This window comes from Ranitomeya imitator, chromosome 5 (genome assembly GCF_032444005.1).
Source record: "Ranitomeya imitator isolate aRanImi1 chromosome 5, aRanImi1.pri, whole genome shotgun sequence".
NCBI classification, from domain to species: Eukaryota; Metazoa; Chordata; class Amphibia; order Anura; family Dendrobatidae; genus Ranitomeya; species Ranitomeya imitator.
The window spans coordinates 660,392,635-660,415,967 of NC_091286.1; the positions used below are offsets into that span (position 1 = coordinate 660,392,635).

The following is a 23,333-nucleotide window of genomic DNA, read 5'->3' on the forward strand; positions in this document are numbered from 1 at the left end:
GACGTCTTCTTATCAAGGCCTGTGTACGGATTGTGATGCTCCGAATGGCTGCGGGTCTACTGATCTGAAAGTCACAGCCTCATAGAAATATATAAGGTTGTCAAATTCGAGTGAGAAGAACCACCACCAGTATATGCAACACAGATGTCTCAAAAAGCCTTGACCATCTACCAAACGCAGTTGCGATGAGGAGCAAAAGGGAGCCCCTGTTCTAGTGATGGAGGCAGCAATTGGGGACAATGCTGCTCATTACTGTAGGCGGTGATGTCAGGTTTACTCAAACATTTGTGCCAATCGGTCAAAACGTTGATCACTAAAGCACGGATTGACAATGGTGATCCTGATCCGAGCGAGACAGATTCATGTATTTCTATGAGGTTGTCACGCTTGGGTCAGGAGACCTGTGGCCAGTCCGTGCATTGTGGTTTGAGATCGAACCGAAATCCACGGACGTCTGAATGAGCCCTTATCATAATTAAAAAGTGGTGACCTGCAGCCCATATAGGCGGTTTTGGAGGGGTTTGATCTTATTGACTGATTCCTTTTAATTACTTTGCTACCAACGTTGGTCCCTCAGGGTCTACTTGGTTCCCCTGATAGGCGAGGGTCTCAGAGGTGGGTCGCCATCTATCAGACCTTTATGTCATGTTTTATCAAAAGTAAGTGATATGAGTAAAGCTAAGGACTGGGAGAAATGGTCTGATAAAATGCCAACGTCAACTGCCGAAGACCAGAGAATTTTGCGTACAAAAGTTAATACCTCCCACTGCCCCATATGTAATTGTATCACGAGCTTGGAAGTCTTGTGATGGCTCCTTCATTAACGTGTCAGGCAGAAGGCCAGATTAAACAGTGATGTATTTCAAGCTGATGAGTAAAACTACCTGAGTCATCCCTTTCCAGAACTGAAAACATTTAGGACTTGGGAGCCGGTTGGAACCTTATATTAGGGAGTTTCAGTATCATCTTCAGGGTGTTACGATTCTTCGCAGATGATCTCCCAGCCATGTTGTCAGAATAGAGAGGGAAGGTGCCCTGTGCAACGCCTTATTTTGACTACTCGTTATGATTTGCCACATAGTGTCCAAATAATATTCCCAAAAAGAACCCCCTTAACATTGCCATACAGTTGACTCTACTTGGTTCTTATTGGAGATCGCCACGAAAGGTGTACGAATTCATGGGCTTTCTATAGGTCTGTTGCCCTCTCTTCCAATGATGGAGTACACTGGACACTGGACACTTGGGCCAGGATATGTGATGTGACTGCACTCAACATGGTGACATCACATAAGACTAGATGTTCAGCTAAATATTATTTAGGACACCATTGATTCCATGGTGCTGTACATAAAACACGAAATACACATATAAATTACTGTGAATAAACCAACCATGATAGACTGGTACAGAATGGAGAGGGTCCTGCCCATGTGGGCTTACTGTCTACAGGGCAATGGGGAAGGAGACAGTAGGTTGGGGGGTTGTGGTGGTGAAGTGGGTTATTGTAGGCTGTATGCTTTCTAGAAGAGATGCTTTTTCAAGTTGCGTCTGAAAGTTCCAAATGTGGTGGATATTCGGATGTGTTAGGGCACAGAATTTCAGATGATGAAGGATACTTGGGAGACATTTTGGAGGCGATTAGGTGAGAAACATAAAAGTGTTGAGGAGAGAAGAAGGTCTTGGGAGGATCAGAGAAAATATCAGAAGATTAATTTGGAGATATATGGAGGAGATGGGTTATGGACGACAATGTAGGTCAAAGTAGTAGCTTGAACTGGATTCGTTGAGGAAATAGAAGCCATTGAATGAATTTGGAGAAGTGGAGTAGTAGTGAGGAGAGCAGTGTTAGCAGGAACACCAGTGAGGAGGAGGATGCAATAGTCAAGGCGGGAGATGATGAGGGAATGGACTAACATTTTACTAGATTCAGGATTAAGGAAAGACGGATTCTGGAAATATTTCTGAGTAGAAAGTGGCAGAAGGTGCTGTTTGAAGGACAGGGAAGAGTTGAAGGTTACTCCGAGGCAGCGGACTTCCGGTACAGGGGAAAGTGTGATGTAATTTATTGTGATAGATCTGGTAGGGGTATTAGGTGAATTTGAGAAAAGATGATGAGTTCACTTTTGTCCACTTTGAGCTTTTGGAAGCGTGATGAGAAGAAGGAGGTTATGGCTGATAGACAGTTAACCATCAAAGATGATGAGCAGAGTAACAAGAGCATCAAGAGTAATCCAATCCAACAAAAACTCAACATTGGGTCCACGGTTGAGTCATTGACTCCATATGACAAAGGAGGTTGAGCCTAATTTTCTGACCAAAAAATGGTTATTCTCAACATGATGAATGGTTAAAATTGCAAAATGTTGTGAAAACAAGCAACTTTTGCAAATTAGTTGTTATTAAAAATCTTCCTCATCCTTAAAATTTTTTTTTTAATAGTGGCTGACCTCCTGGGCATGGAGAACAGTGTTTGCAAGCTCTTTTCAATAGAGCTTGTAAGCACTGTTATGAAGCTGGATGAATTACTGAATCTACCCATCTTCATTGCCCCTAAGCTTGCTTGCATTGTCATGGAGCACAGAGTTTGAGCCAGTGTTGATGATGCCCCTGGTCCGAACTACAATCATCAGGAATGCACTGTCACTCTTCATCAGGAAGCCGGGAGGCAGGAGACCTCCTAGAAAATAAAAATGAAAAAACCCCTCTAAGTCAATAACTGGTTTTGACCAATTTGGGTTTATGATGTCAACATTATATTAGATGCTCAGCTGACAAATCAGGTGAACGTCAACAAAAAGCAATCTACTGTGGTGGCACTTTCAGATGTGGGTCTTCTGCTGGGCTCTATGGAATTCAAATGCCTAAATTCTGAGAGCAAAGTGTTGTGGAAAGAAGTATCGGACATGTTGAATTTCGACATGTCCAATCCTTGGTTCAGAAAATTAGTAGGGGCAGAGCTATGGGGGTGCTGAGGTAGCAGTTGCACCTAATCCATAATACCAGATGAAGTCCAAAAGCTCCTCAGCCACATAATAGGGCATTGGTATTATAAATGGCAGATTTCACATGGGGACCCCAGAAGTAGTGCCTGGTGATAATGTATCAGTGGTAGTGATCACGTTGTGACCCATCTGTCTGTGGATCACACCCGGGGCCGGTGTTCTAGTAACGCTGTGTCTGATAATACCGCGGCCACTTGTGACTGTACCTGTATATTGTCTGCACACAATGCAGCAGATAAAAGTCCGGGCATAGCAAAGCCGCAGCCACATGATTGCCATTGTGCCTGTGTATATTCTGGACCCGTCATCCTCTTTGTTTATCCAGTTGCGTATTGTGTTACTCCTTTCATTTTGCTTTTTCTGGCTGAATGGCGAAGCTTAATCCAGACACATGAGATTGAATATCAGGGAAGGAAATGACAGTGTGCGCTGCGTCTAGCGGAGGATCACAGTGGACGGGGGGAGGATGACTTGTCGCACTTCATATCCTGCCTGTGCAGAACTTACTGTTAAAATATTAAAATTCCGTTAATCCAGCATAGGATAATCCAGAGATTCTGTTCATCGAGCACTTAATATCAAAAAATGCCAAAATTATCTGGAAACTTAGAAATCATGAGAGCCCACCAGCCATGACAAGGTGACCTTTTTTGTGATGGGACTATAAACCTAATATTTATCAGACATACCTCTCTAGGGCTAAAAGTTACACATATAAAGGGTAGGATGCAGCACTAATTGAAAACAGCCTCGTCACATATCTATCAAATCTATCTCTATCTATCTATCTATCTATCTATCTATCTATCTATCTATCTATCTATCTATCTATCTATCTATCTATCTATCTAACTATTATCTATCTATCATCTATCTATTATCTAACTAACTATCTATTTATCATCTATCTATTATCTGTATGTATTATCTAGATGTCTGGATCTGGAATGATACTCAAAATCAAAGTGGAAAATCAAATTCCAGGCTGATCCAACTTCAGTGGAAATGCCTGAAGACAAGGACATTTGTATTTATTTTGGAAACAGGAACACATGGGCTACTTGCACAGTGAACAAGTCTGTATGATCATGTTCACACACCACCAAGAAACCAGAAGACACAAAAGAGAATAGTAAAACCAAAAACACTCAGTTTGAAAAAATGTTGCAGTAATCCGCAAGTGCTAGTAAAAGATGTAAAAAACAGGGTATTTGGTTGATACGTTTTTTGCAAAAAATGTTTCCATAATTGTTCTCTTGTGTCTACAAGACTGGGGAGTTCCACCACTCCTCTTGGGCTATCTGCACAAAAGCTGTTCTGCCCTGTATGCACACATGGATTTTTCCTCTCTGAACCCTGTTCACACAGGTTATATACAGATGATCAGGTTTTTAAATACATCAGATAGGGATTGCATACATTAGTTAGGACTGCTCTGATAAGGGTATACCGTGAAGATTGGTAGAGCAGCTTAGTATACATTTTTTGCTGCAGTCTTTTCTGATTTATGGACCAGACGGGTGCATGTAAATAGCAGGCAGCTCCTGCAAATGGCAATTTGCTGACGTGACTGACCCTAGGTTTACTATGGCCATGTGAACGCAGCCTTAAACTGATGGGAGGAGTGTTCAGCCAAAGAAGAAGGCTCCAAAGTCGCGCTTCTTCTCTCAGTCTAAAACCGGGGGTTCAGACAAGCGTATGAAAAATTGAGACAATTTTCATCCATGTTATCATCAGCGTGTTCGTATTTTATGTCTGCGTGACGTCCATTTTTATACATTAACACTTTAAAATGAAGTTTATCAAATATAGTTTCCTGTGTTAATAATGGCAATCTATCCATAAAAATCGGATCCTAAACAGATGACCTGTTTGGGATTTTTTTTTCCGGCAAACCTGTACACTTTTTTGCAAACCCGTACATTTTTTTGCAAACCCGTACACTTTTTTACAAACCTGTACATTTTTTTGAAAACCCGTACACTTTTTTGTAAACCTGTACACTTTTTAGCAACCCTGTACATTTTTTTGCAAACCCGTACACTTTTTCGCAAACCCATACACTTTTTTGCAAACCCGTACACTTTTTCGCAAACCCACACACTTTTTTACAAACCCGTACATTTTTTTGCAAACCCGTACACTTTTTTGCAAACCCGTACATTTTTTGAAAACCCATACATTTTTTTTGCAAACCTGTAGAGAAAAGTGCGTGCTGCCATTTTTGTCACACATTTGGTGCATGTGAAAAATCCGTAATTTGATCAGCTCTATTGAATTACACGGACAGTTCTGTGTAATGCGCTCTCGTCTGAACAAGCCCTAGGGCTGTTTTTTTAATTAGTGCCGGATCATTAAAGTTATAGGCGTGGCCCTTGAGAAATGGTTCGGGTCCCATCAAAAGAAAGTCATGTCTAGTGGACGCAAAAGAATTTGACAATTTGTTCGCTAAGTGTCTGATTTTTACAAGTATATAGTCTATTCGACAGTAATGCAGTTTACATGACATATATTCAGTGTTTGCCTATGTGTTAGAGCACCCGATGTCTGCTGCACGCTTTGGTGTGAGAAATGATGGCATCTGGGCAAAATCTCCAGCAGAGGAGGCAGGTTACTCAGACAATAGTGACCGGTCGTTCAGCGCTAGGAGGAAAAAGTGAAAGAGACTGACGAGCTGCAAGTGCACAGCCACGCCCCCTGCACTTGAGGCTCATTTACATAAAAATTGGAAACGCATTCTAGAATGGAAAAAAGGACTGAAAAAAAGTTCGGAATGAATCTGGATGCGCAGACTAAATAAGTTGGCTGTAGTAAACCATGCTGTCAAGTGATTTACAACCAGCCACAGAAAATCCCATAATTTTGGAAACATTTGGGCCGCCATTTCGCAGGTTGGAACGTGACAGCCCCGATTTCAGTGCCGCGCGACACATGTCGCCGTGTAGACTTAACCTTAAGCAATATTCTGACTTGCTGAAACAGAGATCTTAAAAATGATGAAGGAGCGAAACCAAGTGTGTTTAACGCCTCCAACGCAGATGAATTAGGCCCGACGTGTAATGTATGTGGGCCGTGGGGTGCCGGTGCGGAGGCTGCGCCGTAACACCCTGCACACGTGGCAGTGTTTCTTCTTGTAAGTCTGAGTATTGGAATTTCAATGAATAATTTAGCTGAGGTTTGTGTTTCACGACGAGGTTAACTTTCAACCCCTGACTACCATCCTTTTCTCTGCGGCTGCATCTCACTGGTCACATAGGTGTCCTCTGTATGGAGGCGTACAGTGCGACCAGGTTGTGAAAACACTGTTTCCTACGTCTGTTTTATACCACCGCCATATTGCTGCAATTTATGGCTAGCACAAGGATTATTACCCAGTTCTCCCAGTATACAGAGCAGCTTTTTATGGGAGCAGGGTTCCCAGCTTCCTGTTGGCGCAGTAGTCGGCATAACTAACAGTATGTGTCACCAAACATCTAAAAAGCGCCACACCTCTCAGCACAGGTACTGTGAATTATTACAGTTCATTCCCATTAATTTAAATTGAGCCTAGCTGCAATTGTAGTCACCACCTGTGGATAGTGGTGGCGCTGTCTTTGAAAAACAAGGCAGCAGTATTTCTCTAATCCGATGGAAAGTGGCTCTGTAGAATGAGACATTTTTATAGTGTCATGCCTGTCTCTCACATGGACTACCCCTTGTTAAAATAAAGTCATCTTGGTGATCCGTTGTTTGGGAATTGGAGGTATACCTTGGCTCATTTACCTTAGAGCACTATTGCCTGAGCAGAAGGGGCTTGTTTGCAGCATCTCTTCACTCTCTGAGCTACTGAAACCCTTCTACATTGACCACATGCCATACTTTGGCCTTGGCACCTGTTGCTCGACCAAAGTTCGCTAAATGTTGTTGGTACAACACACAATGAATATGATCGCAACCTCGAGGGTACTGAAACTGTGACAAGCAAGACAAGAAGTCCAACCTTGCCGGAGTTTTGTCTCCCCACCAGTAAAGTTTAGACGCCGCGGCCCAAAGTTCGCTAGATGTTGTTGCTACGTCACAGTGAATAGGATCACGACTTCAAGGGTACTGAAACTGTGACAAGCAAGCACAAGAAGTCCAACCTTGCCGGAGTTTTGTCTCCCCACCAGTAGAGTTTAGACGCCGCGGCCCAAAGTTCGCTAGATGTTGTTGCTACGTCACAGTGAATAGGATCACGACTTTGAGGGTAATGAAACTGTGACAAGCAAGACAAGAAGTCCAACCTTGCCGGAGTTTTGTCTCCCCACCAGTAAAGTTTAGACGCCGCGGCCCAAAGTTCGCTAGATGTTGTTGCTACGTCACAGTGAATAGGATCACGACTTTGAGGGTACTGAAACTGTGACAAGCAAGACAAGAAGTCCAACCTTGCCGGAGTTTTGTCTCCCCACCAGTAAAGTTTAGACGCCGCGGCCCAAAGTTCGCTAGATGTTGTTGCTACGTCACAGTGAATAGGATCACGACTTCAAGGGTACTGAAACTGTGACAAGCAAGCACAAGAAGTCCAACCTTGCCGGAGTTTTGTCTCCCCACCAGTAGAGTTTAGACGCCGCGGCCCAAAGTTCGCTAGATGTTGTTGCTACGTCACAGTGAATAGGATCACGACTTTGAGGGTAATGAAACTGTGACAAGCAAGTCACAAGAAGTCCAACCTTGCTGGATTTTTGTGTCCTACCCCCAGTACAGGTTAGACGCATGGGACAGAGAAGCTGTGTCACAGTCAGCCAGAAAGCAGGATGATGAGGGGTGGGTATCATTGTCCAAGAGGTTCACCACCCCAGGTGTAGAGAGGGTCACAGATGGGTAGAAAGAATTCTGAAATACCAATCCTACAAGTAAGAGGTTGAAAATACCACCAATTGGGGAGGCAAGCATTGAGGCTGCAAGAGATTGAGGTGCCACTTGTAAGAGAAGCAAGGAGACCTATGTTTGCCTCGAATGATAAGATGAAGAGTTGCCACCTGAGACAGTGCATGAAGTGGTTCAGCACCAGAGGGGTCTAGAGTGAAAGCTTAGAAATCTGGCCTAGCGTTGAGTACTTGAATGTGAAATGGGAGTCCAGCTGAAAGGAGTAGACGGTGTGATTTTCATACCAGTGTCAATGCCAATACACCCGGTACACCGACTCCACCCTTTAGTCTTCATCCACATTCTTCTGAACAGTCCTCTGTTGTGAATTCTGTGGCTGAGTTCACTTCTGTGGTCACAAGTGGTATTGCAGTCTCTGGGCTTCCTCCCTCAGGTGTTTTGGTGAGCTCGTTGGCTGCCTTGCTATTTAGCTCCACCTGAGTCTGTCTTCCTTGCTCCTTGTCAATGTTCCAGTGTTGGATCTGAGCTACTGCATCTTTCCTTGGGCCTGCTGCTCTGCTAGATAAGTGCTTCTAGTTTGTTTTCTGTTTTTTCTGTCCAGCTTGCTATTAACTTTTGCTGGAAGCTCTGAGAAGCAAAGGGGTGCACCGCCGTGCTGTTAGTTCGGCACGGTGGGTCTTTTTGCCCCTTTGCGTGGTTTTCGTTTTAGGGTTTTTTGTGGACTGCATAGTTCTCTTTGCTATCCTCGCTCTGTCTAGAATATCGGGCCTCACTTTGCTGAATCTATTTCATTCCTACGTTTGTCTTTTCATCTTGCTAACAGTCATTATATGTGGGGGGCTGCCTATTCCTTTGGGGTATTTCTCTGAGGTAAGTCAGGCTTGTATTTCTATCTTCAGGCTAGTCAGCTCCTCAGGCAGTGCCGAGTTGCATAGGTAGTGATAGGCGCAATCCACTGCTGCTTATAGTTGTGTGAGGATAGATCAGGTACTGCAGTCTACAGAGATTCCACGTCTCAGAGCTCGTCCTATTGTTTTTGGTTATTGCCAGATCTCTGTATGTGCGCTGATTACTGCACGCTGTGTTGCCTGATTGCCAGCCATAACAGTACAAGGAGCCACACCAATGATTCCCAATAGAGGGAAAAAAGAAATCCTGACAGCATTTTTTTTTCTTAGCTCTGTCTTCAGTCTTTTTTTTCCCCTAGACATTAGAGTGCTTCAGGACACAGCTGTGGACATGGATATTCAGGCTCTGTGCTCCTCAATGGATAATCTCGTTGTAAATGTACAAAAGATTCAAGATACTATTGATCAGAAATCGATGCTAGAACCAAGAATTCCGATTCCTGATTTGTTTTTTGGTGACAGAACTAAGTTCCTGAGCTTCAGAAATAATTGTAAGCTATTTTTGGCCTTGAAACCTCATTCTTCTGGTAATCCTATTCAACAGGTTTTGATTATTATTTCTTTTTTGCGCGGCGACCCACAGGACTGGGCGTTTTCTCTTGCACCAGGAGATTCTGCATTGAGTAATGTTGATGCATTTTTCCAGGCGCTGGGATTGCTTTACGATGAGCCTAATTCAGTGGATCAGGCTGAGAAAAATCTGCTGGCTTTATGCCAGGGTCAGGATGATGTAGAAGTATATTGTCAGAAATTTAGGAAGTGGTCAGTACTCACTCTGTGGAATGAATCTGCACTAGCGGCTTTGTTCAGAAAGGGTCTCTCTGAAGCTCTTAAGGATGTAATGGTGGGATTTCCTATGCCTGCTGGTTTGAATGAGTCTATGTCCTTGGCCATTCAGATCGGTCGTCGCTTGCGCGAGCGTAAATCTGTGCACCATCTGGCGGTATTGTCTGAGAGTAAACCTGAGCCTATGCAGTGCGACAGGACTATGACTAAAGTAGAACGGCAAGAACACAGACGTCTGAACAGACTGTGTTTCTATTGTGGTGATTCTACTCATGCTATTTCTAATTGTCCTAAACGCACTAGGCGGTTCGATAGCTCTGCCGTTATTGGTACTGTACAGTCCAAATTCCTTTTGTCCATTACCTTAATGTGCTCTTTGTCATCGTATTCTGTCATGGCGTTTGTGGATTCAGGCGCTGCCCTGAATCTGATGGATTTGGATTATGCTAAACGTTGTGGATTTTTCTTGGAGCCTTTGCGGTGTCCTATTCCGTTGAGAGGAATTGATGCTACACCTTTGGCCAAGAATAAGCCTCAGTACTGGGCCCAGCTGACCATGTGCATGGCTCCTGCACATCAGGAAGTTATTCGCTTTCTGGTACTGCATAATTTGCATGATGTGGTCGTGTTGGGGTTGCCATGGCTACAAACCCATAATCCAGTATTGGATTGGAACTCTATGTCGGTAACCAGCTGGGGTTGTCAGGGAGTACATGGTGATGTTCCATTTTTGTCTATTTCGTCATCCATTCCTTCTGACATCCCAGAGTTCTTGTCAGACTTTCAGGATGTATTTGAAGAGTCCAAGTCTGATGCCCTACCTCCGCATAGGAATTGTGATTGTGCTATCGATTTGATTCCTGGTAGTAAATTCCCTAAGGGTCGTTTATTTAATTTGTCCGTACCTGAACACACCGCTATGCGCAGTTATGTGAAGGAGTCCCTGGAGAAGGGACATATTCGCCCATCGTCGTCACCATTGGGAGCAGGGTTCTTTTTTGTAGCCAAGAAGGATGGTTCGCTAAGACCGTGTATTGATTACCGCCTTCTTAATAAGATCACTGTTAAGTTTCAGTATCCCTTGCCATTGATTTCTGACTTGTTTGCTCGGATTAAGGGGGCTAGTTGGTTTACTAAGATTGATCTTCGTGGTGCGTATAATCTGGTGAGAATCAGGCAGGGAGATGAATGGAAAACGGCATTTAATACGCCCGAGGGTCATTTTGAGTATCTAGTGATGCCGTTCGGACTTGCCAATGCTCCATCTGTTTTTCAGTCTTTTATGCATGACATTTTCCGTGAGTATCTGGATAAATTCTTGATTGTTTACTTGGATGACATTTTGATCTTCTCAGATGATTGGGAGTCTCATGTGAAGCAAGTCAGAATGGTTTTCCAGGTACTGCGTGCTAATTCCTTGTTCGTGAAGGGATCAAAGTGTCTCTTCGGTGTGCAGAAAGTTTCATTTTTGGGGTTCATCTTTTCCCCTTCTACTATCGAGATGGATCCGGTTAAGGTTCAGGCCATCCAGGATTGGACTCAGCCGACATCTCTAAAAAGTCTGCAGAAATTCCTGGGCTTTGCTAATTTTTATCGTCGCTTCATCTGTAATTTTTCTAGCATTGCCAGACCATTGACCGATTTGACCAAGAAGGGTGCTGATTTGGTTAATTGGTCTTCTGCTGCCGTGGAAGCTTTTCAGGAGTTGAAGCGTCGTTTTTGCTGTGCCCCTGTGTTGTGTCAACCTGATGTTTCTCTTCCGTTCCAGGTCGAGGTTGATGCTTCTGAGATTGGTGCAGGGGCGGTTTTGTCACAGAGAGGTTCTGGTTGCTCAGTGTTCAAACCATGTGCTTTCTTTTCCAGGAAATTTTCTGCTGCTGAGCGTAATTATGATGTGGGCAACCGAGAGTTGCTGGCCATGAAGTGGGCATTCGAGGAGTGGCGTCATTGGCTTGAGGGTGCTAAGCATCGCGTGGTGGTTTTGACTGATCATAAGAACCTTACTTATCTTGAGTCTGCCAAGCGCTTGAATCCTAGACAGGCCCGTTGGTCGTTATTTTTTGCTCGTTTTGATTTTGTGATTTCATACCTTCCGGGCTCTAAAAATGTGAAGGCGGATGCTCTGTCTAGGAGTTTTGTGCCCGACTCTCCGGGGTTATCTGAGCCGGCGAGTATCCTCAAGGAAGGAGTCATTGTGTCTGCCATCTCCCCTGATTTGCGGAGAGTGTTGCAGAAATTTCAGGCTAATAAACCTGATCGTTGTCCGGCCGAGAAACTGTTCGTCCCTGATAGGTGGACTAGTAAAGTTATCTCTGAACTTCATTGTTCGGTGCTGGCCGGTCATCCAGGAATCTTTGGTACCAGGGAGTTGGTTGCTAGATCCTTCTGGTGGCCATCTCTGTCACGGGATGTGCGTGCTTTTGTGCAGTCCTGTGGAATTTGTGCTAGGGCTAAGCCCTGCTGTTCACGTGCCAGTGGGTTGCTTTTGCCCTTGCCGGTCCCGAAGAGGCCTTGGACACATATTTCGATGGATTTCATTTCTGACCTTCCCGTTTCTCAAAAAATGTCGGTCATTTGGGTGGTCTGTGATCGCTTTTCTAAAATGGTCCATCTGGTGCCCTTGGTTAAATTGCCTTCCTCCTCTGATTTGGTGCCTTTGTTCTTCCAGCATGTGGTTCGTTTACATGGCATTCCTGAGAATATTGTTTCTGACAGAGGTTCCCAGTTTGTCTCGAGGTTCTGGCGAGCCTTTTGTGGTAGGATGGGCATTGACCTATCTTTCTCCTCGGCCTTCCATCCTCAGACTAATGGCCAGACCGAACGAACCAATCAGACCTTGGAAACATATCTGAGATGTTTTGTTTCCGCTGACCAGGATGATTGGGTGTCATTTTTGCCGTTGGCTGAGTTCGCCCTTAATAATCGGGCCAGCTCGGCTACCTTGGTCTCTCCATTTTTCTGCAATTCTGGGTTCCATCCTCGTTTCTCTTCAGGACAGGTTGAGTCTTCGGACTGTCCTGGTGTGGATTCTGTGGTGGACAGGTTGCAGCAGATCTGGACTCAGGTAGTGGACAATTTGACCTTGTCCCAGGAGAAGGCTCAGCTTTTCGCTAATCGCAGACGCCGTGTGGGACCCCGACTTCGTGTTGGGGATCTGGTTTGGTTATCTTCTCGTCATATTCCTATGAAGGTTTCCTCTCCTAAATTTAAACCTCGTTTTATTGGTCCGTATAGGATTTCTGAGATTCTCAATCCGGTGTCTTTTCGTCTGACCCTCCCAGACTCCTTTTCCATACATAATTTATTCCATAGGTCGTTGTTGAGGAGATACGTGGCACCTATGGTTCCATCTGTGGAGCCTCCTGCCCCTGTTTTGGTGGAGGGGGAATTGGAGTATATTGTGGAGAAGATTTTGGATTCTCGTGTCTCTAGACGGAAACTCCAGTATCTGGTCAAATGGAAGGGTTATGCTCAGGAAGATAATTCCTGGGTTTTTGCCTCTGATGTCCATGCCCCAGATCTTGTTCGTGCCTTTCATGTGGCTCATCCTGGTCGGCCTGGGGGTTCTGGTGAGGGTTCGGTGACCCCTCCTCAAGGGGGGGGTACTGTTGTGAATTCTGTGGCTGAGTTCACTTCTGTGGTCACAAGTGGTATTGCAGTCACTGGGCTTCCTCCCTCAGGTGTTTTGGTGAGCTCGTTGGCTGCCTTGCTATTTAGCTCCACCTGAGTCTGTCTTCCTTGCTCCTTGTCAATGTTCCAGTGTTGGATCTGAGCTACTGCATCTTTCCTTGGGCCTGCTGCTCTGCTAGATAAGTGCTTCTAGTTTGTTTTCTGTTTTTTCTGTCCAGCTTGCTATTAACTTTTGCTGGAAGCTCTGAGAAGCAAAGGGGTGCACCGCCGTGCTGTTAGTTCGGCACGGTGGGTCTTTTTGCCCCTTTGCGTGGTTTTCGTTTTAGGGTTTTTTGTGGACTGCATAGTTCTCTTTGCTATCCTCGCTCTGTCTAGAATATCGGGCCTCACTTTGCTGAATCTATTTCATTCCTACGTTTGTCTTTTCATCTTGCTAACAGTCATTATATGTGGGGGGCTGCCTATTCCTTTGGGGTATTTCTCTGAGGTAAGTCAGGCTTGTATTTCTATCTTCAGGCTAGTCAGCTCCTCAGGCAGTGCCGAGTTGCATAGGTAGTGATAGGCGCAATCCACTGCTGCTTATAGTTGTGTGAGGATAGATCAGGTACTGCAGTCTACAGAGATTCCACGTCTCAGAGCTCGTCCTATTGTTTTTGGTTATTGCCAGATCTCTGTATGTGCGCTGATTACTGCACGCTGTGTTGCCTGATTGCCAGCCATAACAGTCCTCTTAATCTGTTCATTCCCATCCGCCCAAACCCTGAGGAGCAGGCAGGGTCACCCATGAACATACTGTACCAATGGAAAAATTCTAATTCTATCCACAATAATAACCTTACAAATGATTAACATTGCACACTGTAAGTTTAGTGGGTGTAAAAATCTATTGGGGGACGACTTGGCCTTAAACTTAATTAGAGGATGACTGTCCTTCAACAGTCCATCTGGTCACGTCGTACCCACTCCCTTCCTGCATTACTACTTCTTTATAAAGGAAAAGGTGGGAATGATGAAAATGTGTGTCGGGTAGCCTACGATAATCATGAAAAACAAGTGTTACATTGGGTCTTCTCCATCTTTAGGGACTACACCTTGTAGACCTCTCACCGGAGACGGTCTTTTCATTGGAATTTCAGGAATGTTTTGAATGGAAATGGACTGAGAATTGAGGACAGATATACTATATAACATAAAGTTATTATTCTTCCCTAGATTTAGACATGCATTAACTTACATTTGCCTTCTGACTGAGCACTCCGACTATTAGCTACAGGCATTATTAATCAAGGCAGGATCCTACTCCTCCACAGAGATATAGATTTTAGTCTAAGAGAGGATTTACAGGTTCCCATACAGATGAAGACTTTATTCTAAGCGAGGATTGGCATTGTTAGGTCCTGGTAAACGAGAAATGCCTTATTGTGGCTACCAGGTACACATAAATTGGCCAATTTATGCGCTAAACATTTCCCTTTTTTTATTACTAGTGCAGTAATGCAATTCAATTTTCATATTTCATGTTTGCAAGTTTTGGCCCTACAGAGTGCTGCCTTATTTATTTGATTTACTTACATGTAATTATTTTCAATTGTGGCTGTGAGATGGTAAAGTAGGGATAGATGTAGGAGTTCTGTGGGAAATGTTTTCAGAATTCTCTATTTTCCACTCAAGAAAATACAGATAATAGTCAAAGTGGCACACTAATTGTTGTATCAGCTGCCAGGAAGTTCCAAGTGAACGGCAGCTGTCCTGTGTCATTTTCACTATTGTCATTGGTCCTGTGCTTTGCAGTGCAGCGACCAACATGACAAAGCTCACTATGATGACGCAAGCTGTCATGAAGGTGTTGAGTTTTGGGCACTAACCAGGTCCCTAGAACTAGGGGTTTCCTGATCTATCCCTGTCCCCCGGATTACTCCTGAAGGTGGAGACGCCGGGGTTCTCGTGCCTTGCTATGCTTCTATGTCTACCCTGATGTACGTCACCTATGGTAGCAGAAACTGAAATGTATTGGAACACGCTAACCAGACAAACAAGGGAAGACAGACAGGGATAAATGAAAATACCTACCATACAAAATACACTCACCAAACAACAAAGTGGGAAACAGAAGAGTAAAAGGAAGGAGAAACCAAATAGGAGAGGATAAAGATGAGGACACAAACAAAACTGCAAGCAATAATCTCCTGAACAAATCTCCAAACTCCAACCAAGAACTACACCTCCAAATCCAGAACCACACAGTAAAAGGGGACTGGCCAACACTGAACAGCTGAGACAATCCAAGTAGGAAAGCTCCAGGAGCTACAACTGAACAGATAGTCCTTTGCACTGCCAGCAAGAAAAAGCCTGCACTGTTTAATACGATAGTGAAGTACTTCTAACCAGAGCAGGAGTGCGTGAAACCAGACACCGCGGTCATCTGGCCCCTCTCTATTGCGATATCCCCCTTGACACAAGTTTTGACATCTTGTCACTGCCCATACAGAGTACAGTATCTCTGCTGCCATGCTCTGCATAGGCAGCAACTGAGATGGCAAAGTCTGTGCTGTGCTTTTCCACAACTCTCATCTCTCACTTGTAATTGTGTTAGTGGAAAGACACAGACCTGCTGGGGAAGCTGTCTTAAATTTAAAAATGTGTCCCCTATAAAAAAAACAAAACAAAAAAACTCCACTTAAGTTAGAACAAACTAAGTTTTTATATTCTTTTTATAACCCTAACTAGAGCCATGGTTAGGGCTAGCGATAGTGCTAGGGTTAGGTTTAGTGATAGAATCTTAATATATACTTACCTTGTAATGTCTTCACATCCTGTTCTGTTCAGATGTGTCCGGATCCCAGAATTCTAAGTGGCGGATGTTCACCGACTGCCATATTGGGACACCCAAGGAATCAGCCGAATGATTCACTGACCGCCACCATCTTTGTACAGAAGGAGCGCATGCGCAGTTGTAATGTGACCGCCGCTATCTGTCTTCACAAAGATGGCAGCGGTCTGATTCACTGCGCCTGCGCGAATTCAGCGCAGGGGCAGTGAATCATCCCGGCGGCAGACGCGTGACGTGTCTACAGGCAGAGGAAGCCGGTCACACTAATGGGATTTTCGCATGAACGAAAGTTCATTTTAAAAATTGTGTCTGACTGTGTACGAGAGCACATGGGGTACACAGGTCAAAGAAGAGATGACATGAGAGGAGAAGACAGCAGATGGAGGAGAGAGAAAGCGACAAGGGGTGAGAGAGACAGAACACAGCGGGGAGAGACAGCTCAAACAGGACAGCACAGGACAGAGAGAGACAGCAGGCAAGGGGGATAGCACATGGGCAAAGAAGAGAGCACATACGGGAGAAGTCAGCACATCAGGAAAGAGAGAGTGGATAGGTGGGTCAGCACATGGGGGGAGAGATTCTCAACGCTGCAAAGCCAGCCCCCATCGTGACATTACCGCCCTCCCGATGCGATAGCATCCGGCCTCCATCTAGTAATAAAATCACTACCTAAAAAAACCCCCACAAAAATGCAAAAAAAAGTAAGGTAATATAAACATGTGAAACTTTTTTTTTTTTTTTTAATTTTGTTCAAGATTTCATCAAAAAGAAGAAATTGTCTTGAGGGTCAAAGGGCAAATGACCATTAGAATTACAATAAATTTGCTTGAAGGAGAAGGGATTCAATGTTGGACTAGTAGAAGAGACACGGAGAGCTAATAGTTCATGGGTCGGAGGGAGCAAAATAGGCAGCCGGCATTAACAACCCACGCTATGTCAGCGAAAAAGCTGGGCACGCCTGCTGTACAACATACATCGTATATACCATATATTAGAATAACAACATTCTATATAATATATATTATGGTAACACTTCATCCTCTATAACTAATATTATAAAAGCAGTATATCCTAAATGACCCATGATGCACCTTATCAGGCTTGTATTGATGATTCCTGCTTGGTATTTTCCAGGCTGGAAGTGATGGAGAAAGTATCGGGAACTGTCCTTTCTCTCAGCGCCTCTTCATGATTCTTTGGCTTAAAGGAGTTGTTTTCAATGTCACCACAGTCGACCTGAAGAGGTAGGAACCAAGCAATGGATGTGGCCACAATTACGGCCGAGCGGGAGGGTTTGGCCCATAGTATGGAAAGTTATGGGATCGCTTCTTTATGGCCTCCCCGTAATTATAGAATGAGCTGAAAGTTATCATCAGACTATTATGTCCTATCTCTTCCATATTGTAGAAAGCCAGCAGACCTACACAACCTCGCCCCAGGCACACACCCGCCCTTCCTGACCTATAATGGGGAGGTAAAGACCGACGTCAACAAGATAGAAGAATTCCTGGAGGAGTCGCTGGCACCACCAAGGTAAATGTCATGGATTACAACACTTAGAATAGATGGCCAGTGACATTGACATGTGTGTAATAGATGGAACACCAGTGGCCCCTTTGGGCAATTAAATAATTCATCTTTAACTGGTGTTCTGCCTTCATTTTGTGTCTTCTACATAGAGGTTTGAAACGTTGTCACACCATAAGGGCTAATAAAGTCCACTTTTTTTCATCAATTATTGGGGTTCTGTCTCTTTTTTTTTTCTTTTTTATTATTTATACAAATGGATATTTGTTTGGAGGGCCCTGCACCCCGAATTCATCTATATGGTGCTGTTCCATTTTTTTCTTCTGCTATCTATCTATCTATCTATCTATCTATCTATCTATCTATCTATCTATCTATCTATCTATCTATCACCTCCTCTTTGTGTGCTTTCGCAGCTTGTCACTTGTGTCTTTACCTCCTGGTCACGTTGTATTATTATGTGTTTGCTCATTGCTGCTCTGTATCTTTCTTCTTTTCACTACTATTGAGCAGAGCCCTCACACCCTCCTCTGCGCTCGCACCTGCAGCCGACAGACCTAGACACGATTGTTCTTTTCTTCTGACTACAATTAGCAATACGGATGGATAACCCTGTGAGGCTTCTACACCAGAATACAGGCAGTAAACCCGATAACACATCTGCATATAGACAGTGTATATCAAATATGTCACGATGGACAGAGGCAACTTTGCTTAGTTAGCTTACGCTCCCACGTCGCCAGGCCACGACAACGTGGGGCGTGCGTCCCAGATTGTAATAGAATGTGGTCCCAATGGACCACAGAGGGGGACTCGGCCTACCTGGACTAGGGAAGGGCAGCGACCGGGGTCTGTGGCAGCTGAGCATCTGGGCAAGATGGTGACATGCAGGACTAGATGACACCTCACAACTTCAGGTATGAAGAAACATAAAGTTTACTTAGACAAAGTCATCATACAGAACAGAAGACATAACAATGTAGGCTTCCGATTCCGCACATCAAGTACGGGTGAACTTCTCAGGACAGCAGACGTCAGATGATCGCAAGAGGTCATCACAGGTTGATGCAGTCCTGGGTCATCTGGCACGGGCATATCAGGAGAACTTCTCTCTTAGGCCTCAGGCGTAGCTCTGGCACAGCAGGAGAATATCAGACACCACCCTCAGAAAGACATTGTCACTGGATGAACCTCAGGGAACAGGCAGGACATTGGGGCACAGACAAGACACGGACAGCACAGGTCCAGGAACACCGACATGGAAGCTCCAGACATCGGCTGGTCAGATCCAGGACATACAGGCAGAGCCATCACCAAGGAACACTAGTAGACTGGAGACTCCCCAGAAACACGGAGGAGGAGCAAATCCAGGAACACGAGTGGAACAGACTCTGAAACACTGGCTGGACCACCAGGACAACGGACTGGACATCTGGACACAGGCTAGTCATCTAGGACAAAGGCAGGACATCTGGACTTCGGACAAGAGACATGGCTCCAGGCAAGGAATGTCAGGACATAAGCAGGACATCAGACACACAGGCAGGACATCAAGGACACTGGCAGGACATCAGGGACACCGGCAGGACATCGAGTAGCGGTCATCAGACTCCAGGCACCAGACAGAGGTCATCAGGCTCCAGGCATCAGGCAGCGGTCACCAGGATACGGACATCTGACATGACGTAGAAAGGAACTCAAGCGGGATGGTGCAAGCACCGCAGGCTTGGACCGGAAAGTCACTGAGTACATAGTTCAAGACACAGAAGGACTTCGAGAATATCACATAGCAGGAATTCACATTCAAAGCAAGGACTTTGGTACCAACACAGACAGGACGGGTCCAGGGACAAAGACATCAGCTTTCCTGGAACTGGTAGCAGGCAGAACAGGAGCTGAAGACCAGGCAAACCAGAAGCAACATGAAGGACCAAACACACATGGCTAGGTTCAGAAACCTAATGAGAAGCTTTGGCAACACCTAACAGGGAAGAGGAACTTTAAACAGGAGCTGCCCCTCAGCAATAGGCTGGGGACAGCAATACAAGCGCACACATGTGGCACCCCAGGAAACCGGATGCCACAGTGGTATTGCCTGCCTCCCAGGGAGGGTGATGCCATGAGTGGAAGCAAAAAGGAATTCCCTTAGCAGGTAACACTAGCATACAACACTTTCCTGACTCCAGGCCAGAAGGGGGAGCTGTAGACCCGGTTTCAGGGTAGTTTCCCTATAAGTTCTGGTCTGGATGGGGAATTAGAGAGCCATCTGTGTGAGACAGTGAAGGGAGAGGAACCACAGGAGGAGAGAGAAACTGGAGTGGAGCTGCGAATGGGCTCACTCCAGGTTTGAGCACAAGAAACCGGACACCAGAGTCCGAGGTTGTGTGGGAACTGTATGCCCCACAGCAGAAACCGGAGGGCTGGAGATAGCAGGTCTCCTCGCCACCACTGACATCCAAAGACACAGCAGCAGAATAAAGCCTGGAGTCACCACGAGAGAAGGGACATCTGTAAAAAGGCTCGATCTACCTACCATGCGGGTAGAGTTCCATCTGAAGGACAGATTGAGAGAGGGACTTGAGGAAAACTAAAGCATCAAGAACCTAGAATTCAGCGCAGAAAGGAAGGATTCCAACCCCAGCTGGCGAGGGGGATTCCGAATCACTTCCAGGCTGTCCGGATTTCAAGATCACCTGTAATCTGTGCCCTGGACTGCAATTCCACCAGTAAAAGGTAAAGAGACTGCCACCCTGTGTCCTCCAATTCTTTCCTGCACCTCAACATCTACAACCCTTCTTTGACTGTCCTGGTAGCCCTGGGGCCTCCGTTCCACCTGTGGGGAGCAAAACCATCTAAGTTGCATTACCATCGACCCCAGCGGATCCCTTTAAGCAGCGTCGGCCATCCCTGGCCGAGTACCACAGGTGGCGTCACGAACATTACACTAGAGAGTTTGTTTCTCACTACACTTTATCCCCTTTAATTGGATGCCCAGGGCCACGGACCGGATCACTGCTGCCGTGACACATCCCTTTAAGAAACTGGCCCTGTACCGAGTACCCCACGATTCTAGCGGGCGCTCCATACACTTCCCCTATTAAAAGCGGGGAAGGTGTGGCCACGAGCACCCTACGCAAAGACAGAAACCAGTACAGCATAGCCAGCACAGGAACGGAGGCCTAGGGCACTTGGCAGCGGCTGCAAGCCTGGATACAAATGGAAGGTCACGCACCAGCCGCAGAGGACCTCGCAACCCGCGGATAGCTTCCACAGCGGCAGCCAGAGACCACAAGCGCGGATGGTCATGCAACGTAGCATAGACTCTACAACACCTGTACGGCTACGCAGCAGAGCAGGGAACTGAGCAGCATCTATACAGGTAACAGACAACAGTATCCCAGCTGATTAGGGGGAAAGGAGGAAAGGGTAAGAGCACAGACATGCAGAGTAACGCTGGGGAAACAAGGCACAAACACACCAGCGTTACAAAATATATATAACATTTAATTTCCTATTTTTCTGGTCCATTTGTTATATTTTCCTTCCGAATTTTCTACAAAGTGTCACATTGAATCAATACAAGCATGTGTATGTACATTGTTCCAAAAATTAGAGAAAAAATAAAATATTGTAATTAATATAAATGTTTCACTATTCTGCAGTGCTGTACGCCTGCCCAACTGTGTGAATAGAATAGGTGATAGTGTAGCTGGTTTGTGTCATCAGAGAGACAACCATAAGACATGGAGACAATGGTTCCCATCCATTGTTTGTTTAATCTTTAAGAACAATAGTCACATAAAGGCAAAGAAGGAGGAGATCACTGATATCACATGTAATCAGCTCCGCCACATACTACTATATTGTGAGAGATCACATTCGTGTGAAACCGCGCAATGCATTATTATTATTACTACATATATTAGGAAAAGAGAAAAAATATACATCCTATGTCAAAGAAGTAGAGCTAAGGCTTGTTACATTTGATGGAACATAAATAGTGCCATAACCATAGCTAATATTTATTTCAGTTTTAAAATAAAATTGTATGACTACTATAATACCGCCCCTGTGTACAAGAATATAACTACTATAATACTGCCCCTGTGTACAAGAATATAACTACTATAATAACACCCCTGTGTACAAGAATATAACTACTATAATACTGCTCCTATGTACAAGAATATAACTACAATAATACTGCCCCTATGTACAAGAATATAGCTGCTATAATACTGCCCCTATGTACAAGAATATAACTACTATAATACTGCCCCTATGTACAAGAATATAACTACTATAATGCTGCCCCTATGTACAAGAATATAACTACTATAATACTGCCCCTATGTACAAGAATAAAACTACTATAATACTGCCCCTATGTACAAGAATATAAATACTATATCACTGCCCCTATGTACAAGAATATAACTACTATAATACTGCCCCTATGTACAAGAATAAAACTACTATAATACTGCCCCTATGTACAAGAATAAAACTACTATAATACTGCCCCTATGTACAAGAATAAAACTACTATATTTTACTGCCCCTATGTACAAGAATATAAATACTATATCACTGCCCCTATGTACAAGAATATAACTACTATAATACTGCCCCTATGTACAAGAATAAAACTACTATCATACTGCCCCTATGTACAAGAATAAAACTACTATAATACTGCCCCTATGTACAAGAATATAACTACTATAATACTGCCCCTATGTACAAGAATATAACTACTATAATACTGCCCCTATGTACAAGAATAAAACTACTATAATACTGCCCCTATGTACAAGAATATAAATACTATATCACTGCCTCTATGTACAAGAATATAACTACTATAATACTGCCCCTATGTACAAGAATATAACTACTATAATACTGCCCCTATGTACAAGAATAAAACTACTATAATACTGCCCCTATGTACAAGAATATAAATACTATATCACTGCCTCTATGTACAAGAATATAACTACTATAATACTGCCCCTATGTACAAGAATAAAACTACTATAATACTGCCCCTATGTACAAGAATATAACTACAATAATACTGCCCCTATGTACAAGAATATAGCTGCTATAATACTGCCCCTATGTACAAGAATATAACTACTATAATACTGCCCCTATGTACAAGAATATAACTACTATAATGCTGCCCCTATGTACAAGAATAAAACTACTATAATACTGCCCCTATGTACAAGAATATAAATACTATATCACTACCCCTATGTACAAGAATATAACTACTATAATACTGCCCCTATGTACAAGAATAAAACTACTATAATACTGCCCCTATGTACAAGAATAAAACTACTATAATACTGCCCCTATGTACAAGAATAAAACTACTATAATACTGCCCCTATGTACAAGAATAAAACTACTATAATACTGCCCCTATGTACAAGAATATAACTACTATAATACTGCCCCTATGTACAAGAATAAAACTACTATAATACTGCCCCTATGTACAAGAATATAAATACTATATCACTGCCCCTATGTACACGAATATAACTACTATAATACTGCCCCTATGTACAAGAATAAAACTACTATAATACTGCCCCTATGTACAAGAATAAAACTACTATAATACTGCCCCTATGTACAAGAATAAAACTACTATAATACTGCCCCTATGTACAAGAATATAAATACTACTAGATTGTGGCCCGATTCTAACGCATCGGGTATTCTAGAATATGCATGTCTGTTGTGGATTCTGTTTTTGGGCTCCCTCTGGTGGTTACAGATGGT

General features: G+C 44.0%; 1 protein-coding gene across 2 annotated transcripts in view; it reads left to right on the plus strand.

Annotated features, from left to right (window-relative positions):
* The window catches only part of CLIC5 (chloride intracellular channel 5), a 160,112-nt gene that overhangs the window by 74,703 nt on the left and 62,076 nt on the right, over positions 1-23,333 (plus strand). For both annotated transcript variants that reach the window (XM_069728216.1, XM_069728217.1), the window contains exons 2-3: positions 17,139-17,248; positions 17,412-17,537. In XM_069728216.1, the coding sequence (XP_069584317.1) occupies positions 17,139-17,248; positions 17,412-17,537 (236 nt within the window). The remainder of the gene's footprint in view (positions 1-17,138; positions 17,249-17,411; positions 17,538-23,333) is intronic.